At 39.4% G+C, this 27,809-nt stretch overlaps 1 protein-coding gene across 10 annotated transcripts in view; it reads left to right on the top strand.

Annotated features, from left to right (window-relative positions):
- trpm3 (transient receptor potential cation channel, subfamily M, member 3) overlaps nt 1-27,809 on the top strand; it is a 148,211-nt gene that overhangs the window by 86,308 nt on the left and 34,094 nt on the right. For 9 of the 10 annotated variants that reach the window (XM_079870641.1, XM_079870645.1, XM_079870643.1 and 6 more), the window contains 2 exons: nt 9,876-10,050; nt 11,173-11,296. In XM_079870641.1, coding sequence (XP_079726767.1) covers nt 9,876-10,050; nt 11,173-11,296 — 299 coding nt within the window. Of the gene's footprint in view, nt 1-9,875; nt 10,051-11,172; nt 12,016-27,809 lie in introns of those variants that run through there. The other variant, XM_079870638.1, reaches the window with a different exon arrangement.

The following is a 27,809-nucleotide window of genomic DNA, read 5'->3' as shown; positions in this document are numbered from 1 at the left end:
TTTAGACCATGCACCGGGCGCGCAGACCATTTTTCCCATTTTTCCCCAGCAGGACATTTTCCCGGTAAACCAGTAAAAGTGGATTTGGACACGGCCTAAGTGCAATTGCGCCCTGAGCTTTAGACCATGCGCTTAGATTGTTAAAATGGGGCCCTTTGTGTATTACTACTGTGATCTGGGACCGTAGATCCACCTCTCTGAATCAGGCACCTGAAACTGTAAAATGAGTGCACTTGATATGCCTGGTTATAACGCTCTTCTCCATAATTTCCATTAGCATAGTGTTAATTATGCTAAAAGTGGTACAGCTGTTTGGTGAATTCACCCCTTTGGGTTTTGTGAATATAGCCATAATTTCATTAACATATGAATTAATATTCTAAATTTTTTTTATTACATTTGTATGATGCGTTATTTAAATTTCACCCTTCATTCAACGGTCTAGTCAGTCATGTTCACACTCTGATTAAAAGTCACATCAAACTATGTTGGCCGATGGTGATTCTAGCCTAGAAACCTGTTTTAGCCTTCCCTTCCACTAACTGGGTCTCCAAGTGATGAGATGATGAGCTGGTCTTTTTACTTTGGTGGTTTATTTCTGGATTTTGTTCCATGCTGCTCATCTCTGCGGGCTCCATTACATTAGCATAATGGAGCAGTAGCTGCTGTATTGACCAGACAGGATGGGTGCTGTGGGAGTTTTTTCCATCTTCTTAAAGGTTTATTTGATTGGAGTTTTTTTTACCCTCGTAAAGGAAGCTTATGTCGTAAATGTTGTAGATTTGCACAGAAGATATTTTTGACCAATTCCTTCAGTTTTGTAAAAACAATAAAATGCATGGACAGTAGCTACTGCGCGTATAATGGAAGCCTATAGGGCAAGTATAAGCTATTGAAAATATATAACTATATTATGAAAGTATAACAATAGCTCTTAAACATTATACTTTTAGGATGAGTGGGATGGATTCACTTACTAACATTTTCTGTGCAGTTACATGAAATCTTTATAATTCCAATTAATATAATTATCCCTATTGAAAAGTAGTCCCATCACAAAATGAATATATACTACTGATAAAATCATATTTTTTAACTGATTAATTCAAGTTAGTGATTTTACAAAAATACAAGCCTCACATTTCTGCTTTTAAACCCTGTTGGTGCACCGGGTGTACTTTCACCTTAGTATTCCATTGTATACATGGTTTTTCCAGCTGAGGAACAAATTGAAAATACAGTTTGTCAATACCACAAACTTTTATATACCGAGAATAGTCCTTTAAATATTTATCAGGAATTAAAGGAACAGTCAGTAATCACCCACATGTTGTTCCAAACCCAGTCTTTTTCACTGAGCACGAGGAGACATTTAAAAAAGTCTTCATTTAAAAAAAATTTAAATTACGTAACAACAGTCCATAGTGACTAGCGGGGTGTCAAGCCACAAAAGAGAAAAATTATTTGGTCCAAATGACAAATGTTTGGGGTCAGTATGATTTTTTAAAAGAAATTAATATTTTTATTCTGAAGACATTTATAATGTAAAAACAAAACCCAATTATTTCAAATAAATGCTGTTCACTGAATGTTCTATTCATCAAAGAATCATGAAAAAAGCACAACTGTTTCCAACATTGACAATAATCACAATAATAACAATAATACGACATTTTACTAAAGTACCAAATCAGCATATTAGAATGATTTCTGAAGGATTGTGTGACACTGAAAATTCAGTTTTCTATAGCTATATATCTTTGTGCGACAAACAAATCGACAGCAAGTCATTATTCAACATGTGTGACGAGGGGGAGTAAATAATGATGATAATTTTTGGATGGTTTATTTTTTTTATCATTATACTCTGCATGACATTTTCTGTACTTAACTGTAAGGACTATGATGATGTAGGGTCTAATAGACTTGCGAGTGTTTGCAGTTATTGGAGGTGTGGAAGGATAGAAAACTCTGGATCAAATCAAAGTTTAGCCCACACAGATAGAACCAAATTAATAGTACATGTTTTCTTCCTCACTTTCAGTTCTTGATCATTGTTTGTTTGGCAGTTATATTCACAAAAACTCATTATACCAGTTTTGGACATGGATCTTGTGTCTATCTTGTTTTTAATCTCTTGAATAAATAAATAAACCGCATTTGTCACTGCCAGGCAGGGGATAGGACTGTTCACACAAGGTGTAAATGAAATAGATTGAGAGTGACACAGAATGAACTGCCCGTTCATCATGAGATTCATCTTCCATCTACATGCTTGGCAGGGGGGCATAAAAATCAACCCGTCTCTGTCTCAGTAACACCCCTCAGCCGCCTCTTCCAGAGCACAGGGGCTTGTGTTCTATTAATGCTGGGCTTGCCGTTCTCTTGTGGTGGTGCCGTAGGTCAATTGGTAAATGTGAAGAGGTTATGGAGTTCGCTGGAGGCACAGGACGTATCACTGTGGGTGTCTGAAACATGGCAGGGGGACCATCAAGTGCTTGGCGGGGGATCAGCACAGAAAGCCACAGTTTATGAAACTGAACAACTTGTTTACAGTCTCTTGTGCTGTTTTTTGTGTGTTAAACTACTATAACCCTCAAGTTATTTCTAGCGCCATCATCATCATGCTTCCGAATGGATCTGATCTTAATGAGAGATAACAGACTTGATAATTATTTCTTCCTTTTGATGATAGATGAACTGCTATAGAAAATGAAGGGATGATGAGGTTTTTGATGTTGATAATAGATCTCAGATGTCATTTGACTTGCTGTTGGGTACACGTCTGACATTCTCTGATTAAATGGCAAATGACTGTACTGAGATTCAAAAATAACTTTTCTTTCAGTTGTTTACTTTCTCTGGCCACTGATGTAGTTGGCAGCTGAAGATTTCGGCCGTTAGAACAAAACACTGACAAACAAACACCCTGCCCACCCAGATTCTTTTCAAAGTCTTTTTGGAATCTACTGAGGCTTGTTGGAAAGAAAAGGTTAGGTTTGGATGACATTATAATACAATAGGACAAGCTAACACTCATCAGCTTTTTTAATCTTTTAATTTTCTTATCTGATTGATCTCTTTCTCTCTTTCTGAGATTTGTGAAAGCATGTTTTATTGCTCTTCACATCCAAATCGAAAACCTTTGGAAACCACATTACTTTCCCCCAAAGAACTTCTTTTAGCATCTGCTACATTGCCTGTGGTTACTGTGTATCTCTGCTGAAAAAGTCCATTATGTTATGTTTTGATGTTAGTGTTCCCACCAGGTGTCAGGATTATGTTTTGTTCTGCTTAGTTTCATTGTGTTTTGGTTTGGTTCTGTTCTTTTTCAGTTCTCTGCATTTGCATGTTGACCTAATTTCCTTTTTTGCGCCAGTTATTCACTAATTAAGTTCACCTGTTGCTGATTTATTTTCCTTGTTTACCCCTGTGTATTTAAGTCCTCAGTTACCTTTGTTCAGTTGTCCGTTCTATGTCTGGTGTATTGAGGTTGTTATTAGTGTTTTCAGTTCTGTTAATAAATTCAATACTGCTGTGAATATACTTGTTCTCATCTTTATTGGAACAAAGTGTGACAGAAGAACGGACCCTAAAATATGGATATGGCTGCTGTAAAAACAGCCCCAGCAGGACATTTTCACGGTCCTGAAAGGTCCTGTGAATTTTATTTTTCAAGGTGGCAGAGACATTGAGGACTATGTGGAGGATTTTACCAACGTCTACCAGCTTGCATCCTGTAACGACCTCGAGGGTTTCAGGTGCGGGCTGGACAATGACATCAGATTACTGATGCCAAGAGGGGATATCTGCCGGACCTTGGCACAGTATATTCACATCACCCTGTGGTTGGATGGGTCCTCTTTTACAGTGGGAGAAGCAGAAGTGGAGGCCATCACTATTGTCCAGCCCTACCTCACACCTGTCACCACGCCAGACCCAGAAGGGTTTGGTGCAGGAGGCTGAGCCATTAAGGGTGAGGGGCAGCTGGTCTCAGCAGATGATTGAGGATCTGGAAGTGGATATTTTCGAGTCCCTCGTCTCCACTGCATCTGAAATCGCATACTCTCTTGTGTAGGTACTTATTTTGAATAAGTAATTACTTCATGATCGCTAAAGAAGTACTTTCTATATAGTGTGTGTGTGTGTGTGTAGTATGAATGTAATCTAGCCTCGCTATATTCGCCTTGCTGTCATTATCATGTGACCTACCAGCTTCAGTTACGTTGCTTCACTGCCATTCACAAATCCTCTCCCGTGGCCTCATGGAATAGTAAAGTGTCCATTGTGTGCACACTTCAGAATCTCGCCGTAAGTATTAGGTCATCTGGGTAATTTGTGCCTACTCTTTAATGAGTACTGTGAATTCGGACATACTATTATTGTCACGTACTGTTTTTCACCTGCTATATAGTAGGGAAGTATGCGATTTCGGATTCAGCCCATGTCTTCTTCATTGCCGCTGATTCCGCCCAGCACCAAGCCTGTGTCATCTTCTAGCACCATGTCATCAACGATGCTCCCACCCAGCCTCGCTCTCTCGCCTCCTCTGTCCAAGCCAGCCAGTCCTTCGGCTCTGCCTCCGCTGGCTCCCTTCAGTCCCTCAGCTCCTCTATTGGATCCGCCAAGCAACCCAGATCAGCCTTAGATCTGGTCACCAGCTCCACCTTGGGAATAGGATCCCCTGGCTCAGCCTCCGGCAGCCGAGCCCATCACTCCATCTCGGCTAGTCAGCCTGTTGCCTCCACCTTGGCTCCTCCCTCCCTCAGCTTCACCTGGGACCATAATCCTTACTGCTTCAACAGGCTCCCTCATCCCTCCGGCTCTGCCTTGGTCAGACGTCGTTCTACCTGCGCCATGGACTTCTGGGCCTTAAGCTGCACTTAATCCCTCCGGCTCCGCCGGGCTCCACATTGGTCCTCAGTCCAAATGGCTCAGCCTCAGTCCTCTGGCACCCTGGCTCGACCTTGAACGTTTCGTCACTGCTGCTCTGCCTTGGTCACCTGAACCATCTGTGGCACAGTCCTCATTGTTCTCTGCATTTGTATGTTGACTTAGTTTCATTTTATGTGCCAGATATTCACTAATAAAGTTCACCTGTTGTTCATTTAGTGTCCTCGTTTACCTCTATTCCTCAATTTCCTTTGTTCAGTCTTTCTGCATCGTGTGTTATGTTCCATAGTGTTCTTAGCGTTTGCAGTTCTGTTAATAAATTCAGTACTGCTGCGAATATATCCTTTTTCTCATCTATTGCAACCAAGTGTGACACCAGGCTTTTTAACTAGATTAATCAGCAAGATTTCCTTGGACAACCAGTAATTATCATAAATATCAGGGCTGTGGTATGAAGACTTATGTATTTGTTGCTGAATTAAGTTTATGTATCTCTATTCAGATAGAGATTGATGTGGGTGGGGCTAAAAAACTTAATATATTCTATTAGAATTTAACAAATTGTTAGATGATTCTCTGTTTCTTTTAAATCATATTACAATATTATAGGAAAATATCCTAATTTTGCCCATGGCTTTTACCGTTTTGAGAACATAAAAATTATGGCAGATAAATAATAAATATCATGTCCTGTTGTAACATAAGAGCTAGTCTAGACAGAGTGGAGCGAACTGCCTTGTATGTGTGTGAGTTAGTGTGTGGAGGGGAATAAAAGCGTTTCTGTAAGCCCACAAACATCATGGCAGAAGGACTCGCTGATCAATAAATATCACATATCACAATAAAACAGTGAAAGATATAGAGTGAAAACAAGAGGCACAGAGCGATAACAGTGGGAAGAAGAGGTGTTGAATGAAGAATTAAATCCCACTGTTTCTGATTCCTATACCAGCTGAGCAGTTGCTTTTGAAGTCAGTGTGCTGCTAAAAATAGAGATTACTTTATGTAACCGTACCCATTTTAGGCACAATGATGACAGCACATGTGGATCTGTTGTACCTCTCTGTCTGTCTCTCCCTTGCTCTTCTTTCCCTCCTTCCCTCTTTCTTTTTCTCATGTTGCATAATTTAAGCAGTGAAGATCTAGCTGCAACATGCTTTTTGAATTATAGGCACAACATCATAACTTGTACTCATCAAGTTGTTGGAAATAGTCAGAGTGCAGTAGAACTAATCTGTCTATGTTTTGTTCACTTGATCTCGCACAGGTCCTCTCCCACTGCACGCACACCTGTTATTTAAACCAAGAGTGGTTAATTGCAGCTGATTAATGAATGTAGAAATTATCTGATTGTGCAGCAAGTGTGTACTTTCACAGCAAATGAAATGTTACATTTCAATGTGCTCTAAAATTGTATCAAGTTGTCCTCGCAGGCTGCACGCAAAAATGACATGACCAGTGTAGTCCAGTTTTAGTGGGTTAAAAACACAGCATGATGAGTGTAGCTTGATTCTAATGTTTGATTCTTTCAATGAATAGTTCTAAAAAGAACAAGGTACCAATTTTAATCAGTCTGAAACACTTCCCTTTATCATTAAAGCATCAGCAGTAGTAGAATTTCTTTCATTTGTAAGCAAAATGGACATTATAACTGACATGTACCAAAATGAATCATAATCAAATTACAGTTAGAATCAAATTGCTTATGAAACGGAATGGAATTTTTTGGTCATCAAATTCAGTACATATGGATGCAGCACTTGAATTCTCCAGATAAAAGTTAGAAAAAGGAAACACTTTCTCTCTCTGTGTCTCGTGAGGACTATCTTCTGTTCACAGTGGATGTTGGGCATCATGTTGACAGACACAATTGAGTTATAATGAGGATGTCTGTAGGGTCAGTCATAACTTAGAAATGTTATTTATCGTTTAGAAATAAAAGGGCATGTTCGTCCCTGATTTTATCCCTCTGCTTTCATCGCTTTGTTGAAAGGGGCGTGTCTGCTGTGAGACGTCAATGTGAACGCCCACTGCTGTGATTGGCTAAGATCTTCCACATGTGGAACTCTCTCGAAAACTTTTACTACATTTTTATTATTACAGCTGTCGAGATGAACTAATCATGAAAAGTGTTGCTTATAGCGTTGTTTTTACATCTACTCCTGTTGCATGAAAGCTTGAAGTGATGAGCATTGAGCAGATGAAAGACAGTCTGTTGATCGCATGAATGCTGTGATCTCATCATTGAAACTTGACGTCTGCACGAATGCTTTCATCATAACTAACAGTGCAAACACGATGTAAATAAGAGATTAATTGTGCAGTGTAGATTATAACAGGAGTTTTGGCCAAAGTCCAGAACTCAGTCACTGATAAACTTGCGCTGTGTGATTGACAGCATCAGCGATTATAAAGGCAGGGTTCTTTTATCGCTTTCTGTATATAATTTAATCACAATTTAAATAATAATTACAATAAACAATTCTGAGACAAAGCGCGTCTGACTATACATGAATCATTACATATCAGCAATCACTGATCACAGATTAGGCATTAGAATTAACACGGTTACATGTTACATGTAATTTACATGTTTTGGCGTTACTGTCGGGTTCATATCTTGCAGTAAATCTTGCAGATTCACCAAAGAATCAACGATGAAATGTACCAAACAAACAAATCATGCTCTACTGTGTCATTCATTATAGTTTAAAATAAATAACCACTTTCTTTGCATGAGGATTCTTTGGATGATAATGTTATTTTTAGTCCAGCGATCTTGTATCTCTCTTCTCTCCATCTCTTCTCACTAACGCGCCAGTGTGGGGCCAAAGATACGATGATGTTGAATGAGGTTTTGATCTGAATCTGCAGAGACTGTCCTTCGTCACACTATTAAGTCATAATGTGACAAAATCCAAAACGAGTCGTCTTTGGAGCTTGGTTTTAATAAAAGTTGTTCTTGGACTAACAAGGAAGTTTTGAGTTCTGAAACTTACAGGTTTTTATAGTACAATGACCTCTTACTGTATATGTCAAAAGATCAATGAAAATTTGATTTCTCATTTCATGACCCCTCTAAAGGCATAGTTTGCCTAAAATGAAAATTTTGTCGTAATTTACCTCGATTACCTACACCTACACATACACATACATACTTTCTTTGTCCTGTAGTACACAAAAGAAGATATTTTGTAAAATGTTTTCTTTCTTGGTCTACACAGTGAAAGTCAAGGGAAAGCAGTCTTGTTTTGGACCCCACTGACTTTCATTGTATGGACAAAAGCAGTACACAATATATCTTCTTTTGTGTTCCACAGAAAAGTCATTCAGAGGTGCATTTCCCCGAAAGCATCATTAGCCAACTATGGCCACAAGTTCCGTTGTTATCAGCATAGTTCAACGAGTCTGTGTTTCCCGAAACCATAGTTCCAATGAACATTCACATGCAGCATCGCAAAGTTGTGTGGTTGGAACGACAGCTCTTGAGCTGTGGTTAGAACCATAGTTTCTTGTTTTCATGACATGTGAACTCAATAAATCCTTATCTTGAGCAAAATAAGCAAGCTGACATTCAGTACAATCTGTATCTTTTATTTAGAATGAATACAAATGTCATTTACTTCTTTTAGTTTGTCAAAAGATTTAAAGCACCATTTTTGAAGAGTATGCATGTGCGTACCTGCTCTAGTACGCAAGAACGACCCTATGATTGAATCTGGAAATAAAGTAAAATAACAAAAAAAAAATAGAAATAGTCCTCAGATGCCATGTCCGTAATTCATAGCAAAACATCTAGCATTAATTTGATCTCAAAGAAGTTATTACTCCACCACATGCGTGACATCCTTATCCAACGTGGATGAACGACCACTTTGTGACAATATGGTTTCAGGAAACAGTCGTGACTAGCTACTTGATTTCTTCAACGATGCATTGTAATATGGTAGTGAAGCAGCGAGTTACGTCATTGTACGGGAACTCACCCCAGGTTTGGAATGTCATGATAGTGAATAAATGTTGACAAAATTCACATTTTTAAAGTTAAAGTGTGTATTTTCTGTGCCACAAAAGGAATTTCGAAAATAATTATTGTTTTCCAAACACTCCCAGCACCCCTTTTGCCCCTTCCACTCTGCTTGCCTTCAAACTAATACATTCCCTGTAAATAGCTTATTATAGGTGGTGGCCCAAAACACACAATACTGGTTAAAGGGATATTTCACCGCTGGAAAGATGAATGTGTATTTAAATTGGGTCATTTATGTAGTAGAAATGTGAAATTATTTTAGAAGTTGGTGCCTTCTAGACTGAGAAAAGCCAGAAAATGTATTTTTGGCTCATGTGGATGAAAGATAACAACTCCCAGAATGCACTTGCTTCGCTGCCCTACGAGGCCACTCCCAAGCCACGCCTACCGGTTCCAGAGGGCAGTATCGGAAGAAATTATACAACTAGGCTACTAGTTGACTCGAAACTGGAAAGACGCCGTTTTATCGTGAGATTCCACCCCCTATGGGCAGGTTGAAAACATACAGATCTAGCTCCTACTACTGGCTGTAGTCTCTAGCCTCTGGCCAAAAAAGCCTCCGATGACGCAAAATGACAGTCATGGACAGATTTTTTTTTTTTCAGACACAATACAGAAATCTCTCGTCTCAGGGGGACATGAGGGATGGAAGCACGGTCATTCGAAAATACTACCAGGTTTCTACTGATACAAAGCTTAATGCTAGTCGGTGAAGTATCCCTTTAAGCCAGACATTAAAATATCAGACTCCTCAAACAAAGCACCACATGTGTGCAGTGTTTACACTTTATATGAATGGCTTACCTCTAGTTGTCTTTGCACATTAAACTAGTAGAGGAGAAAAAATGCACCCTTCACCTTTAATCTTTTTGATTGGTTTTCCTTGTAACAGCCACCCCCACGGTCGCACACATCCCCCCTTTTCTCACTCACGTTTCTGCTTTCTCTGCAGGGATCGGACAGGGTGTTCCAGTGGTGGCTTTGATAGTGGAGGGGGGTCCTAATGTGATCTCTATCGTACTGGAGTACCTGAGAGACACTCCTCCAGTGCCTGTGGTGGTGTGTGACGGCAGCGGTCGGGCCTCTGACATCCTGGCCTTTGGGCACAAGTACTCAGAGGAAGGCGGGTATGTGAGGTTTATCTCTCTCCACTGTAACAGTACGATAAGACATGAATATTCATTTACATATAGATGATGATTGAACTGTAGCACGGAATAGAGCACATAAGTAAATGGCCACTTTTTTTCTGAAGTATTTTTCCCATTAATTTTCTCCATAAGGACTTGTAAGACATGAATCAAGCCAACCAACTATGAGATGAATCAAAAATATTACACACTTTAATTTAAGCAAAAAAAGGAATTTGGAATTGGAGATAAAGACAAGGTGTTCTTGATGCGTTTGGTTTTATTGGATTTTTTTAGCAATGAACTACTCATCTCATAAAGCACTGCAAATTATGTATTCTTCAAATGTCCATAACTGGTGGAAATTGTTTAAATATTCATATAATATTTTTTGCAATATAGTAGCTTTAATAATAGTATAATAATATAGAAAGTAGCAATTGACATAGCTATTGTATAAAATATATAAGTATAACTATAAAATAAAATATAAGTGTTAAAAAAAATGAACACAATTAATGTTATATCATCGTAGATTAATTGTGATTCAGTGCACCTAACATGATTAATTGCAAATAATCGGAGAAACCTGTGTAGTTTTTTATATAATACATTTTTTGTCGATTCACATCCTGTGATTTTCATTTACTGCAAAATATTTAAACAGGGAAAAAAATGTTATTGCATTATTGATTAATTGCAATTAAATGTACTTAACATGATTAATCACAATTAATCTCAGGAACCTATATGATTAATTAGATTTTGTTCTATTCAACATTAATTTCTATCATTTACTGAAAAATATTTAAATATATACAAGGAATTCCAGTGAAGATTTCTCTTCAATATTATGGGTAGTGTAGTTCTTTACAGATAATTTGTTAAGCACATATTTTTTTAAACAAAAAATGAAGTTGAAATCACAGTGACTTGAGCTGTGGTGGGTCTTTTTTGAAAGGATCATATTTTATCATTAAAAAGCAGTTTGACTATGGAGAAAATTAATGGGATTTTTCCTTCCGGAACCCTACTGTTGTGCTCTGTTGGAATATTTTCATTGCATAAATGAATTGCTCTGATATCACAGTCTCATCTTTCTCTCTGACTACATGTTAGAATCATAAACGAATCTCTGAGAGACCAGTTATTAGTCACCATTCAGAAGACGTTTACATACAGTCGGACACAGGCCCAGCATCTCTTCATCATTCTGATGGAGTGCATGAAGAAGAAAGAACTGGTGAGTGTGTGCAGTGTGGCTGTAAAAGTCCTAATGATTAAACCCCCCTGATCTGACAGATTTAAAGAGATTCCTCTAGAGCCTTTTTGCTGTATTTTGTATCTTTTGAGTTCTTTGTATGAGAGTGAACTCACAATAAAGCCAGGAGTTTTTTCTGCCGCACATTCCTCTCCGTGTCAGCATGCCGTTATTCTATCAGACAGTCAGAGATGCGTGTAAAGTGGCCCTTAAGCTTGGGGCTGATAAATGTCACTACCTCTGCAGCCCACATGAAGTACATTTCCTCAGGCCCTGAGACCATCTCTCTTCATATTAGCTTCTCGCACACATACACTCTCTCTTTATCTCTCTGATGCACAGAAAGTAAAACTAGTAAGTACTACCGTTAAGTATTGCTTACTACTTACTACTATTAAGTACTTTTATCACCTAAAACTTGTCATATATTTGAATCCACTACTCCTCTGTTAAATTATTCACCAGATTGACGACTCCATAATCTGTATGACTTTTCAATTAGAGTGCACTTTCCATTGAGCTCATTTAAAAGCTCTCAGACACTTCACATTTATCCTTCCCCTGTTAGCCATTACTTCCAGAACATCCTGAAATGCCTCAATAAAGAGTTTTAACAATCAGCTTCAGTGTTGCCAGGAGAAACATATCCTACTTTTATCTTAACATGCTTCCATATTTTTTATCTATCAAGTAAAATCTATCAAGACCATGATTTGCATGTGAAACGTTTCTAGTTGTCTTTGAATGTTAATGTAGTTCAAGTTAAATTTCAATGTTGTGTTTGTATATTCAGATTATGTTTTCAGTCATTAAATCATACATCCTCAAAGTGATTTTTGTGTTTGTTCTTTTATTAATAATGATTTGAATCTTCTTTTAGTCATTGTAGTGGTTTCACTCATTGTCTGTGCACGTGTCTTTGTATTTGTGATTTTGTGTATGTGCACACCATGTTATTTTTTAATTAATTATTTGTCTAACTGTGTTTTCAGTGTTGTTAGTGCATGCATTTCCACTGTGAAGTATGATCTGTAGCTGTAGATGTGTTAATCCTCATTATGAAGATGACCTTCTCAAGCATAGATATGAATCTTTGTACCCACACACCATATGACTTTTACTTAAGCCTTTGTATTTATATGCTGTATTGGCTTAAATGCAATTGTGTTCAGATGCAAACTGTTTTGTTGAAGGTGAGAGTTAGTTTTGAGTAAAGCACATTGGCTTTAGTTCACATGCCACCCACTTGAATATATTTTATTGATGACTCAAAAGTGAGATCACAACGCCTTTGAGACGCAACTAAGGGAAGCAAATTAAAAATGTTACTTAAAAGTAGAATTGGCATTAAACCAGTGTACAAGCACAAAATGCCACTGCTAATATACCAAATAAATACACATACATCATAATATGTTACTTACTTACACAAACATGTACGCTTCTGCTCAGTTGGGTATCGGATGTGCTGGCAGATGAGTGCAGCATGTGTGTTTGGGACCTAGAGAACTTAAGTCCAATGCATTCATCTCACATTCATCATAAATACATCATACACACAGTTCAGCTCAGTGCTTGATCTCCTCTTTTGCTCCCTCATTGCTGTACTTTCCACTAAGGACAAGCCAATGGGAGAATTTCCATGCTTGATGATTAGAAAAACTGCTTACAATTTACAATTGTGATTAGGAAGCTAGAGTGGAATGAGTATTAGAGGTGCCTTTGGCAGTCTTTGAAGATGGAGTAATTATCGTATCTTAGCAGTTTAATTTGAAGATGAAATAGTATCAGAGTACCCGAGTATTATAGCTTCGTCCATAATAGCTTACTATTATACAATTTTTACTATTGCTGCAATATATCATACTGTATTTATGGAAGCCCATTTCCGCCACATAAGAAAAAAATCATGCTTCGGTAAATTGTAGTTATGAAATAAAAAGTCAAAATTATGACATACTAAGTTCCCTTTCAAGGTATAACAACACTTTTGGGAACGCCTTCAACATCTGAAGCATGTGTGAAACTTGTTCAATTCTGATTGGCATTGCGTTGTGACATAGCGTGTGACAGGGCACCACGGAAGCTACAAAGGTAAGCCGGCACACAACAGCATCAGCTTCTGTTCTTCAGCAATGGCTCTGTGTGTGAAACTGTCATTTACTGTTGTACCTATTTGTCTATTTGGCATTGTTTATCTCAGAAAAAGAAAGAAATATGTCAAGTGAAAGACAGTACAAACAGTATGTGCCTCCCTGCCCCAGATACATCACGAGTGGGGACACACACAAATTTTGTGGGAGCGGCGAATGCACAGGCAGCTCTAAAGGGGGCTGCCTGTACTCACTGTGAGCAGCTACCGCTCAGGACGCTCCGCTCCCGTCTGCCTTTGTTTGACAAGGTTGGCCAGGCTTGCGTTCCTCACGGTTCGGGACCCGAGGCTGCGCGGCATCTTAAAGTCATAGGGTTCTCAAGTGGAGCTTGCAGAGGAGGTGGTGACGGCTTTGGCCGTTTCTCTGCCTTCATCTGCAGGTTCCAGCACTCGCATCCGGGCATCCCGATCGAGAGCCGGATGCTCGAGCTCTAGTTCTAAGAAATTGGAAGCTCTCAGCATCGAGGCTTACGAGGAGCTGGTCGAGGATGTGACTCTTGCTGTGGCCAAACTTAATATTGTGTAGCTACCAGAAAAACAGGAAGCAAAACGGATAAGTAAACAAGATGGACTCTTTCTGTCTAGCCGAGCACAATCTCAATGTCAGGGTTTGCCGTTCTTTCACAATCTCCACGTTGAGTCATCTAGATTGTGGAAGAAGCCGCACACTTCCCATTTATTGAGCCCAGCAACAAACATGTAATTCAATCATGAGCTCGAAAGAGAACAGCTATGGGATGTTGCCGCAGGTGGAAGAGACTTTGTCATCTTATCTCCCTCCTCACACTGCATCATCCCTGAAAGCCCCGACACTGTCCACAAAACCATGCAGAACAACTTCCGGTTAGGTGGACAAGTCATATATGGCGGCTAGTTGTGCTGGTGCACCCTTGCATACCATGGCATGCAGGCGTACCAAGCAGACCTATTAAGGGAAATTGATGAGGGCGAGGGGATCGGGCCCGACAACATTAAAGAGCTGCATCGGGCCACGGACCTGTCTCTCCATGCCATCAAGGCGAAGGACCAAGCCATCGGTTGCTCCACGGCATGAGGATCGTTATTCTCTCAGAGAAGGCTTTGGGGAAGAAGTCCTGACGCTCCTCCACGGAGCCCTCTGGAAATCGATGTTGTTTCCCCGCCGCCTCATGCGCTTAGGGCCACACCGGTTCCCAGTGAACGCAAACCTCAGTGTCCGCCCGAAATCGTCGCCGCCCTAAGGAGTTTGCCTGTAGAAAAATGTGTTGGGTTGCTCCTTGGCGGCCAACCGCTTCAGGGCACTGAACTTAGTGTTCGCAATGCACCAGAGAGACTGATCCACCTAGAGAATTATATAGAAGCATGGAAACTTCTATCAAATATATCTCAGTGGGTCCCGGGTACGGTAGAATAGGGTTACATAATCCAGAAGATTCAGGCTCAATTTGCTAACGGTTCCTTTGATCGTGAGTCAAATCAAGTCTGAGGACTGGTTTGTCACAATAGATCTAAAGGACCCTACTTCCATATATCCAGTTCCTGAGGTTTTATTCTGGGGGCGAAGCGTTCCAGTATCAGGTCCTTCCATTTGGCTTATCTCTATCCCCTCACACCTTCACAAAATACATGGATCCAGCACTGGCTCCTCTGAGACTGCAGGGCATTTTTGTTCGCAATTATATAGACAACTGGTTGATCTTAGCCCAGTCACGAGAGATGGCGGTTCGACATCTGGGGCTCAGGCTCAATTCCAAAATGAGCATGTTTTCCCCCCTTCTATCCAGTCTATCCAGACGATAGTAACCAGGATCAGGCTAGGCCAGGCTGTCACTGTAGAACATTTTCAAAGATTGCTGTGGCTCATGCCAGCTGCATCAAACATGAAACCTTTTGGACTGATGTACATGAGACCCCTGAAGTGGTGGCTCAGGACCAAGGTATGATCAGGGTTACGCGCAGATGCCTTCGTTCCCTGGCTATATGGAAGAAAAGTTGTTCATGTCCTAAGGTCCTGTGCTAGGACCATTGTGTCATCAGCATCTCAGCTGCCCTTACGGGCTGGGGTGCGGCCATGCAAAGCCGCTCAGCATGGGATCTGTAGAGAGATCATCATCTCTTGTGGCACATAAATTGCCTGGAGATATTGGCTGCATTTCATGCTCTTATGCCGATCTCACACTACAGGAGTTTTAGGCCGATTTATCCCCGTTTTCCCCCTCCCGAGAATCGGAGAAAAAATCTTGTCATGGTCCTCGATCGGTTCCGATGTTCGGCGCAGATTATCTGGTAATATGAGGCGTTCACAGATCGAATCTTGCACCTCCCAGTCTGCTCTCACACAAATCGGGCTCACCCCGATCATATCAAACATGTTTGATATTTAGGATTTTAAATCGGGTTGAGCAAGACTGTGATTACGTCAGTACTGTCAAAATAGCCAATAAGAAACAAGTAGGGCTGTCGTGGTGAAGGAATTTCCCTTGAGGTAATATTGAGTGACTCAACAGTGTGATATGCGGTAGGCTATTATCTCCATTTATTTATTTATTGCTAAATAAATAAGTGTCACGCTGTGGTCAGCAGGCACGAAGACAAGTACATGTTCAGTAATGAAACCAAAACTAAAAAGCTTGTTGAAACGAAGTGGAGGAAACAGAAGATACAATGTCAATATAAGGGTCCACATAATATAATAACAGAACATAAACCTGACAATAAGCTTGTTAGGCCATTGTTATATAACAGTTAGTTCCGATCCTTGAATCTCACTTTACGAGAGGCTTTCTGCTGATATGTCACCAGTATCGGCATTGTTCGTCTCTGCGCATTCTAAACAGGCTGTCACTCAGTGCAGTTACACTGTTACGCCACTAGGTGGTGGCAAGAGACTGTCTTTGAGTGAGTCATTAAAATCTTCATTCAACGGAAATGTAAAAAAATGCGGATTCATTCAAAGATAGATGTAATGAAACAAGCTGTTAATTATTTTAATATTTAATTTGAACTTTGAGCTCCACTTTACAAGGCTCAGCTGAGCACCAATGTGTTGCATGGGTAACGCTGAAGCTGATGCATCACCTCATAGAGATCAATGGCATTGATTCACTGTATTGACCAGCTCTGACGCCATTCATTAGAAATATCCTTAAATGTTTAAAGGATGATTTTTGAAAGATTTCGATTTCCTTGGTCACGGCAACCTTTTCACTAATATGGCTGCGTCCAAAACCACATACTTTTTTGAGTAGGTACTTATTTTGAATTTGAGTAATTACTTCAGGGCTGCTAAAAAAGTATGTTCTATATAGTATCATGTGCACACCAGAATCTCGCTGGAAGTAGTTGGTCATCCAGGTACTTTTTTGCCTACTCTTTTATCAGTACTGTGAATTTGGACATACTGCTTTTGTCACATACTGTTTTTCATCTACTATATTGTAGGGAAGTATGCGATTTTGGACGCAGCTTATGACTTGATATGAAGAACAGATATTTTGTTTACATACACTTTTCAGCTTCCGATCTGCTGCGTGAGATCAAGTGAGGCGCTTCCTCTGGCACGATAATCTTAATAACATTTTGTAGTGTGTGATGTGCCACGATTTTCAAATTTTGTAGTGTGAGCATGTTTAAGATTTGAGGGAAGAAAATCTGCAAAGATTCTCCTTAAGTGTGTGCTGCAACCTCTGGTCTCAGGGCAAGCTGTTGTCACCCAAAGCTATGTATATCCCTGGAGACCAGAATGTAGGAGTAGACATTCTGTAGAGGTAGGGGCTGAGGCCTGGGGAATAGAGACTCCACCCTGAGACGGAAGAGTTCTTCTGGAGGAAGTTTGGCCAAGCTGAAGTGGATCTATTTGCATCTCGAGATACAACTCACTGTCAGCTGTGGTTCTCCCTCACGCATCCCTCGCTTTCGCCCCAATTTGTTCCCCCATGCTTTCAACCTCGATTGAACTGCTCCTGGGAGTTCTAGAGAGGGTTCGCCAGGACGGGATCAGTCTACTCTTGGTAGCCCCATTCTGACCAGACAGAGTCTGGTTCTCGGACCTCATAGCGCTCCTAGCAGGCCCTCCATGGGAGATTCCAGTCAGAAGGGACCTTCTGTCACAAGCAGGGGGTTTAATATTTAACCCTTGACCCAGGCTCTGAGGGTTTAGTCTGAGGTTGTTGAGACCATCCTAAGCTCTAGAGCTCCCCTCCACGAGTAAACTGTACACCTTAGAGTGAAGAGAATTCACTTTATGGTGCTGAGAGCATCAGTTGGATCCAGTTAACTGCCCAGTGGCTTCAGTGCTGGAGTTCCTTCAAGATAATTTCTCTGGGGGTCTTTCCCCATCCACGCTTAAGGTTAATGTGGCAGCCATAGCTGCCTTCCATGCACCATTAGGCGGTGGACCAATGGGGAGACACCACTTGGTTGTTTGTTTCCTTGTGCTCTGAGGATGAGGGCTGCGGCTCATGCCAGGGTTCCAACTTGGCTCAAACACACTGAGTCTGTGTCAAAGAAGTTCCTTACACTAATGGTGGCTTTCATACTGCCAATAACATCCCTTAAGAGATTGGGGGACTTACAAGCCCTGTCCGTCTCTCCTTCCTGTTTGAAGTTTGCTCCTGAGAGAGCTAAAGCCATTCTCTACCCTAGACCGGGTTATGTGCCCAAAGTGCTGACTAATTTGGCATGGTCTCTATTGTTCTCCAGGCCTCCCATCCTCCACATGTGTTGGCAGATTAAGAGATGCTACACCTTGTGTGCCTGGTTACGGCTCTTGAGGCCTATGTGCATAGGTCCTCCCTATGGAGGAAGTCTAACCGGTTAGTGTGTCTTCGGTCTCCCAAGAAAGGGTCCCAAGTGTCAAAGCACACTATCAGTAAATGGATTGTCAAAGCAATCTCTATACAGCGCATGAGGCACACAGCATGCCTTCGCCTTTGCTGATCAGGGTATACTCTACGAGGAGTGTCACATCCTCAAAGGCTCTATTGTCAGGGCTTGCCATCAAGAGGTCTGTGATGCTTCGGGTTGGGCCTCCCCACACACATTTTTAAGATTCTGTAGTCTGGACCTTCCTTCCATGCCGGGTTCTCAAGTGCTCTTTTCCTGAGTTGTGCCCGGACAGGTTTTACACCAGGGCAGGCATTAGTCACTGTGGCGCTGTGGGTATTTAGTTCCCCCAAAGTGTTGTTATATGATGCAGGTTCCCTCGAAAGGGAACATCTCAGGTTACGAATGTAACCATTGTTCTCTGAGAACAGAACGAGATACTGTGTCCCTTTGCCACACCACCTGAATGCTTGAGAGCGACTTGCTTCAGCCTATCAGAAGCTGATGCTGTTGTGTGCCGTCTTACCTTTGTAGCTTCCGTGGTGCGCCTTCACACACTTCGTCACGACGCAATGCCAATCAGGATTGGACTAGTTTCACACATGCTTCAGACGCTGTCACGCTAGAGGTGCTCCCCAAAGCCTTGTTATACGATGCAGTGTCTTGTTCCCTTCTCAGGGAACAATGGTTACATTCGTAACCTGAGATGTTATATTTATGAGATGAAAAGTCATAATTATGACATACTGTACTGTCATATTTATGAGATGTCAAATTATGACATACTAAAGTTATATTTATGACATGAAAAGTTAAAATTGACTTGCTGTCATAATTTTGACAGACCAAGTCATAATTATGAGATAAAAAGTGAAATTACGACATGCTAAGTCATAATTATGAGATAAAAAAAAAATATATGCCAAAAAGTTCAATTATCAAGCGTAGTGTTAGTTTTGGCTGGTCATGTTAGTCAAGTTCGCATCAGCTGACTCTCAGCTGATCCACATCTACCTATAGGAATACGACACCTATCACTGTATATATATATAAGCTCCTTCAGCATTATCAGCAGCTATTGCGTTTCTCAGGAGATAATTGCCCTCCTCCATCCCCAGCTCCTCCTCTCACCCAGTCAGGATTTGGCATTCTGATTCCCCTTGAATCAGAATAAATTCTTGAATTTTGTTGTACTTTAAAATCTTGAATTAAATATATTTGCATACATTCATGTTGGTTCTGTTCTTTTTACCCCAAGAGGGGTTATTGCTGCTCTCCCTGCTCTTATCCATACTAGGCTGCATGGATGCGCAGGGAGTTCTTGCCCAGAACGGAACCATACCGCCAATCCAAACTGTATGCTAATTGCCAATCGTATTTGACAATAGTGGTCCTGACAGAAATGAGATAAATTGAAATTGTTACATATTACGACTTCTGTCAATTATGATTATTTTTTAATGTGGTGGAAATGGGCTTCTATAAATATTTATATACATACTGTGTACATTATACAACAACTTACAGCTTGGAATTCTGTGTCCCACAATGCAATGCGGCTAGCTTGATTTTCCACTTTGATGGATAAACAGGAACTTAGTGTTAACCTCACATTTTCCAATTTATTAATTTATCTTTCATTCTTGACAAATGATATTTGGATGCCATTTGTTGAAATAAACATGCAACAATAATGTAAATTCTGCTTTTTGTTTTTTAAATAGTAGGCAGTATAGTATATACAATCCAATGTGCACCTATGAAAAAGATCTGAGCTGTACAGAACAATGTGCGCTCGCTTCGATCCGGTAATGGACAGAAGTCTGCCAACAGACAAATATTGAGGACTTATAAACTCACTGCTGAGCTTTGCACACAGATTTTCTGATGTATTTGGCAATGCAGAGATTTATCAAAATCAATCGATGGGTTGTGTAAGAATGCTTAACAGGGCAGCTTTTTTGCCCCCAAGCTGCTAGTTGATAAGCTCTCATGCTGATCATGACATGTACTTGAGGGCTAATGCTGATGCAACCATACATAAATTATTGTGTATACATTGCATTAAGGTGCAAATAAGCAAAATATGCCTTGAGAAACATGCACTGATAAAAAAAATTGTGTGTGCTGTAACATTTGTGAGGTAACCTACAAACATATTTATAAGAAAATGCTGAAATATGAGAATAACACTAAGACAACCTTGTGTTCTGTGATGAATCAAGAGTGTGATCATAATGAGATCTGTAGAGAGGTGTCTTAAATCAGCTCTGTTCCTTTGAAGCACCTGAGCAGATGTTTAACCTGAACTCAACAGGACATGCTTCCATGACCTCCTGCCTCTCAGTACATGACCTGACTACACCAGATTTGGAAGGGGCAGCAGCAAACTACAATTAATTACAACCTTATTAGATTAGATTAGGGTCCTTTTAGGGATGCAGTATTTCTGTTCTGTGTGAGATTAATTGGCACTTGACACATAAAAGAAGCATTATGTCAGTCTTTTGCACTTCTCTGCAGTAGGCATTCCCTCTCTCATTCAGGATTGAATTCCATTCATAATCTCTTTCCTACGGTGGAGGTCTTTGTTCCTGCAACCAAGGGAAGGATGGTTCAATTAATCAGACTGACAGCCTCTCTGTCTATTTATCAGCCCCATTCTGTTTTCCTAGAGAATCTTTCTTGTGTTTCATGTTTCCATTGGCTCAGAGAGGAGTTAGCACTGCTAGTTTTCCCTCACACATTTTAATCTCCTATTCTAGGAAACACCATTGTTTTAGCTCTTGCATAATTGTGGAAAAATGTTTTTCAATGTCAAAATTTGTTCTCTCATCCCAGCTTATAATGTTAGGGTCTTCTATTGCCCTGAAAGGGCTTATATTCGGTACAGCATTTCACTTGTTAACTATTCACACACACACACACACACAAAAAAACTTGAAATATTGATTTGAGTTGAAATTGTTTTTTAATAATTTACCTGTATATTACCTTAAAGCTTAGACTAAAAAAAACAAATAGCCAATTACAATGTAGCCTACAAAATAATTAGCACCAATATTGCAGTATTAATACATATTTAGTTAACAAAATGAAACCCTAAACATTACAATGCTATAAAAGTGTCCAGACTTAGAGAAATAAACAGCAGGTCCTGGCTATTTTCAGACAGTTCACGTTAGCGAGTAGTCTACGGCTCATAATAAACACCACTGTAACATGACCTCTAATGACCATGTAAATGCTTTTAATAAACATTTAGTTAACAAAACGCCATGCAAGTTTTAATGCTAGTAAAAGTATGAGCACCCCCCCCCCCCCCCCCCCGTTTCTTGACTCCACCCCATGTCAAAAAAGTGCCATGTAGTGAAAAGCACAGAAAAGTGAAGCATAAATGGGAAAAGGTATCGCGAACTCGCACTTGTCTGAAACTCAGAATAAAAAGAGCGTTGCAAATTAATTGGTAGGTGTGACCATGCAAAATATCTGTTGCAAAATCATTGCTGCAAAAAATCTGGTGCAGAAGTAAAATAGGATCAAATTTCTTAAGCATCTTTTACATCTGTTATTGATTTTTGGAATTAACTATATCTTTATTTTTAAACTACTTAATGTAAATAATTGAACATCATTACATCGTTATTTTAAAGGTGCAAAGAGCAAGTCTCTGAGTTTTTGCAGAACTATGCCCCCCTCTGGCGACAAATGAAACTGCAACACTGCAACTGAACGCGCATGACGTCACGCCCAGTCTCAGATTCGGCCCGAATCCCTCTTATTTATTTTACTGTACAGGATTATAGAGGCAATCGCAGTGATCAGAGAAGGGCTCATTCAGCCCATCAGGCAATTGTTTAAGCATGTATGGGTTAGAAAAACAGGTATTTTTAACATGAAAAGTTGCTTAATGCACCTTTAAGAACTGAAATATTTGACATTTAAAAGTTGTGTCTGATATGCTGTGTTGCCGTGAGCGTCAGTGAATAGTAGGAAATAGGTGTGTTCGACTTGAAGCGGCATATGGAGCTGTCTCGCTGTACTTTGTTGTCATACACCAATCGGTCTGTGCAGCGGCGCTTCAAGTCGGACACATGGAGTGCAACAGTGCCCGCAGCCTTTTTCAGTGCCGCTGGTTCGGGAAGTATTTTTTTCATTCATTTTTCCCATAGGGATTTTCAAATCTTCGTTAAAGAGTTATAAGCCATGAACCAAGCCAATCAGACAAAAGGTGAATCACAACACTACAAAACTTGATTTGAAGCAAAAAAAAAACAGTTACTGTCTGTCAAATAAAGCAACATATCATCAGTGTTTCTTTGCTCATCCTGGACTGAAGCACATGCTCTACTCTTCAGCACAATGGTGACCCACAAAACAGACCATACAGAAACACTTTACAGTAAATCCCAACAGAACATTAAACACTAACAGATCTCTCAAGATCTCAGCATACTCACTTACGGGTATTACAATCCAGACCTTATTTCTTTCAAACTAACATTCTTATTGAGAATTAACTGAGGTTTAGAAGTTGATGTTTTATTGAAAATAATAAAGTTTAATGTCACCATTTTGATGATCAGTGTTTGCTTTAGTTGAGCTCTTGGCCCTTCAGTTTTAACATTACTTTTTCTATGGCTGCTTTAACTGTGTGTCTCTGATACATATTTGTTATGGTAGGAATCCAAGAAAAACTCAGATCAGATGATCTTGGTCACTTTTAGTGATGATAGTCATCATGTAATGGCCTGATTTATTGATACCACCTGAAGTCTAATATTTGTTGTTACATTTTAGTTGTTAATTTTGCATGCCAATATTGGTGCAGAAAATCATGCTGTGTGGTGATACTCTGAATGATTTTATGAAGTCATTATACAGAAAATGTTTTGACAGAATCATATAGACTCACACAGACATCAAGAATCAGCGTATGAATCGCAACAATGGTGATAATGAAAAAGAAATTGCCAGTCATTTGACCGTTTTATCATTTAACTGTTTTGTTACTGTTTAATTACAGATTATATTTGTAATTTTACATACATTTTTATGTAATTTAAGAAAACAGAAAAAATACTGTATGAAAAATACAGTAAATTTTCTGTATAAAAAATGTGAATTACTGGAATTTGTCATTAATGTCCCAATACCTAACATAACAGCTGAATTTTTAATCTACATATATTATTTTACAGAGCTTTGAGTACAATTTAAAATGAAAGTTAAAAATTAAATTAAAATGATCGTCAAAAAAATCGCAGTTAATTTCTGTAAAATTTGGATTTTTTTTTACAGTGTACTTACAAGTCGTGATCCAACAGATACTCTCTACTCTCAGGCTACTCTCTTAGGGTCTGGAAGCTGTTCTCCATAAAATGTGCAGCACACAGATAAACGTTGGGGTTTCAATGTTCAGGAACAGTGTTTAAAATAAATTTTAACCATTCTAAGTTCGTCAGCCTCAGGAAGGTCAAACAAATGAGTTGCGTAGCCTACTACTTTGGCAGAGATTATTTAAATGATTAACATTATAACTTGTGGTGTAGTCCAACTGAGTCCTTCGTTGTTATTGAAAAGTGGAAATAAAATATCTCCCTTTGGATTTGTAACCTTGCAGATCTTTTTTATGCTCATAGCTAAAGCAACATTACACACTGACTAAAGTTGAAAAAGTGAAATAGCATAATAGGACCCCTTTAAACATGATGATTTTAAAAAAATAAGCTGAAATAATGCTGACTGATGGCTTCAGCAGAACCAAATACCATGTAACAACCTCAAAGGTGTGTTTTTAATGTTTATAAGTTATCGTTCAAATTGACAACCTTTCATTGGCTGATTTTTCTGTTTGCTTTAAGCAACGTAGCGATATGGTTTGTGTCTGGGGCGGAACTATTAGCATGATGTGGAGGTAATGTTTGGGGAAACTTGCTTGAAAACAGTCGTTATTTTTTGCACAGTTGAGTTTTGTCAGTGGGAATGAAGCTGAATGAAAATAGACTGATGCTTCAGGGGATGACATGCAGCTTCCGATCAGCTTATGATGATGGATGGAAAGATGGAGTCACATCCGGCCACATGTCGAATGGGTCAGTGACTGTATGGATGAACAAATGGATGGACAGCTGACAGACCAGTGGAGACATGAACTCCTGGCACATGTGAGGAACAGTGAGTAGTGTTGCTGTAGGATTTAAGATAACGTGAGAGCGCTGGACTGGTGGAATGGATGTGTGGGTGAGGAAGGAAATTTCACCCCTGATAAATGAAGATGAATGTTTGCCCATGGGCCTGGTTCACTGATGCATGAAGCAATCCACCGAACAGCATTCGCCAGATCTCCAATGAGCGTTAGATACAGACTTACTGTACACACCATCTCATACATTCAAATTCTCTGTTTCGATACATTTTACACACAAATTCCACAACTTTCCCTTTGATTTTAATTAAAACCCCTTGAAGTTGTGTTGTCCCAATTGGTGAAATGTCAAACCAGATGACTAGTTTAGATGTGAAATCGCCAATAAGGCTATTACAAAATGTTGCCCCCTCAAAGGAGAAGGATAGCAAAAACCTGCATTTGTGCTCCTAATAACAGCTCTGTAATTTAAATAAAGTGGAGAGTTAAAAATAGTGTATAAGGAGAGAAAGAGTCTCCTTAGCCTTTTTCTAGATTCTGCTGCTAGACATAATTTCACACCTCTCAATGTAATGATAACCTTTAACAGCAGGAAGACAAGCCTCTGATGGACAGAGCTATTTCACTACTCACTGCAGGGTTTTTTTTTCTGACTGAGGCATCAGAAAAAACAGCAGCAGGTCAGGATGCTCGCTTTGACACACCTGTAGAGGGTTGGAGCGGATTCTCCTGCTAACACAGGAGAATACATCAATATGTTTCTAAATATGCAATTTCAAATTAAAAGTTTAAACCCACTCTCTGAGTTTGCATGTTTTGATGATCTCCACATGTTCTTGTTCACAGTATATTAGCTTTGCTTTGGCTCCTAAAGCAAAATAATGAAACTAATTTTAAAATATCTAATGGTATATACCTGTCAAGTGAGTGAGACACCCGTTTAATTTTGAAGAAAATCCCTGTATTTTCTGTCAAGTTGACATAGAGACAAGTGATCATCTTTTCTTGTGTGTAGTCAGATATTTTCTGGGAAAACATGTCTTATTGGTTGGAGACAAAAATTCATTCACTGTCCACTTTTGCTAAGAAACATTATGTTTGGAATGTTGTTAAATGGTTAAAAAATGAATTTCTCATTAATTTAATGTTGATTCTGGGCAAATTTTCATTCATAAGTGCAAATGTATGAAGACGAAACCTTATTTTTCTGTATTCAAAAGAGACTTTATTTACTTTCCATCAATGAAATGTATGAAAATTAAAATGGCCCAGAAATTTGTTGGAATAATAAGAGACCTCAGTTTATAATATCAATAATTATAATTTTTTTGGGTATATTTTTTGCTGAAAGTCACACTGCTTACAGAAATCTCCAGTTCATATTGAATTTAGCTTAGATGAAAAACGAGGCTTTGAGGGATAGACTTAGAGTCTTTACTGTGGAAAGTTCCTAGGTCATGTAACTGTCAAAACTGTTTCATAGTTTTTGTCTACTGAAAGATTTTTTTTTTCCAAAAACACATTTTGTCAGCTGAACAATCGGTCTGTTGTTAAACAATAGGACAATCCATTGAACACACTGTATTTCTGTGCATTCCTTTAAAAAATGAAACATTGCGCTAACCTGATTAAGGTATATATTTCTACGGGACGTTCTGTAAAGCATGTATGAGTTATCAAGAGTGACCACGGGCGGCAGAGCTCTCCAGCTATGTGACATGATCGACTGCGAGCGCGTTCAACTGTACGCAAATGAGTAGTGATGCGACACGGCCACTACCAATACGAATACAGACATTTTTCCACTACCTTTTACAGAAGAAGCTTCTAAGAGAAATGCTATTAGCAACCAACAATCAGTTGCAGATGCAGCAACCTCCAGTGATTTAATCAGTGTCATAGTGAACGCTCTGTTAGGATGTTGAGGTGCTGTTGTGTAGTCTTCAACAAAGAAGAGGCATTCAGGGCCAATGACAATTTGTTGGTGATGTGAACACCCATTAACCTAAGGCTGCCTGTTATCTCCTCCACAACATTGTTGATGTGCTGCGAGTAATGAACTGCTCGAGACCATAGATCTAAAATAAACAATCATCTCTTTTTTTACTAGCATTAATAGAGAAGTTGTTCTAGCACCAGGTTGCAAGCTGTCTTACCTCTTCCTTTGGCTGAGCCCCTCAACAGAGGCGTTGTATGCCTGTGGATACTTACTGCCTCAAAGCTCCAGAGGTCTACCTCAGACAGAGTTACCTGCTTAAGTGCAGCTAGTTTGTTAGGGTCTGGGGAAAGACTGTGATCAATGCAGAGATGAAGTAAACATAAGCAATTATTTGACAAATGAGATTTTGTTGTCTTGGTAACAAAGTGCAATAAGGATGACAAATGTAATGCCATCGTTCATGGAGCTGTGCCTGAAGGTGTGTATTTGAAAGTATATTGTGGAAACTGGAAAAGCGGTCTTAATGTTTGCTGTGACCAGTTTCTCAAAACTCTAGAACCACTGGAGTAAATGCAATTGGGTGAAAGTCACTGAAGACATTTTTGCACTCGGATGATGGAGGCTGATTTGAAGCATGTGGGGACATGACAGCCTAGACAAGGTGGATTTAAAGGATCTCTATGATGTCTGCAAAAAAAAAAAAAAAAAAAACCTGGCATCTGTTGTTGACAGAATAATTCTGTAAAAATACAGTAAAAAGTGCAAGCATATTTACAGAACAACCTGTAAATTTTACTATTTAAAACTAATTTACAGAATTTAAACCAAACGGTAAATCTAATCGCCATTTTCTGCTGATTTTCTGCAACTAAAATCTGTTTTGTACCTTTATCAAATAGAGACAACCCCCTTAACACAGGTGATAAAGAGAAAGCCACATGATAAAATAAATTTCATAACAAGAAGCTTTTCCACAAGCTGAGGTAAATACAAATATATGGAAGGTGCCTGCAGTGTCATGCACACAAATACAACACTTTTATGTTAGCACACATGACACTAAAATAATGCAATAAACATTAATTTATCAAAATGAAATGAAAGGTTAGATCTATTTCAGTTTTTCCTCGTATATATTAAGTGAACTTAATGTTAACCAATCAACAGGTTTTAACTGTGGCATGTTTTTAGTCTGTTAAAGGTACAATTTGTAGAGGCATAACCTGTTTTAAAAATCGAATGGGTGCCTTAGTTGTTAAAACGTGCTCTGAGGCACATGGAGATGATTTAATTATCCATTATTGACTTTTTCTATTCAGCTACTTCAGGCTTATAAATCACAGACATGTCCCCATAGGTCAGCTGTGTACTCAATATGCACATGAAATTTTGAAAAGAACTAACAGTGTCTGGATCACTTTCCTGCTGTGTTTTATGTGCGTTGAATTTAAAC

This window comes from Squalius cephalus (genome assembly GCF_949319135.1).
Source record: "Squalius cephalus genome assembly, chromosome: 5".
Lineage (NCBI taxonomy): Eukaryota > Metazoa > Chordata > Actinopteri > Cypriniformes > Leuciscidae > Squalius > Squalius cephalus.
This window is presented reverse-complemented; position numbering and strand designations above follow the sequence as displayed.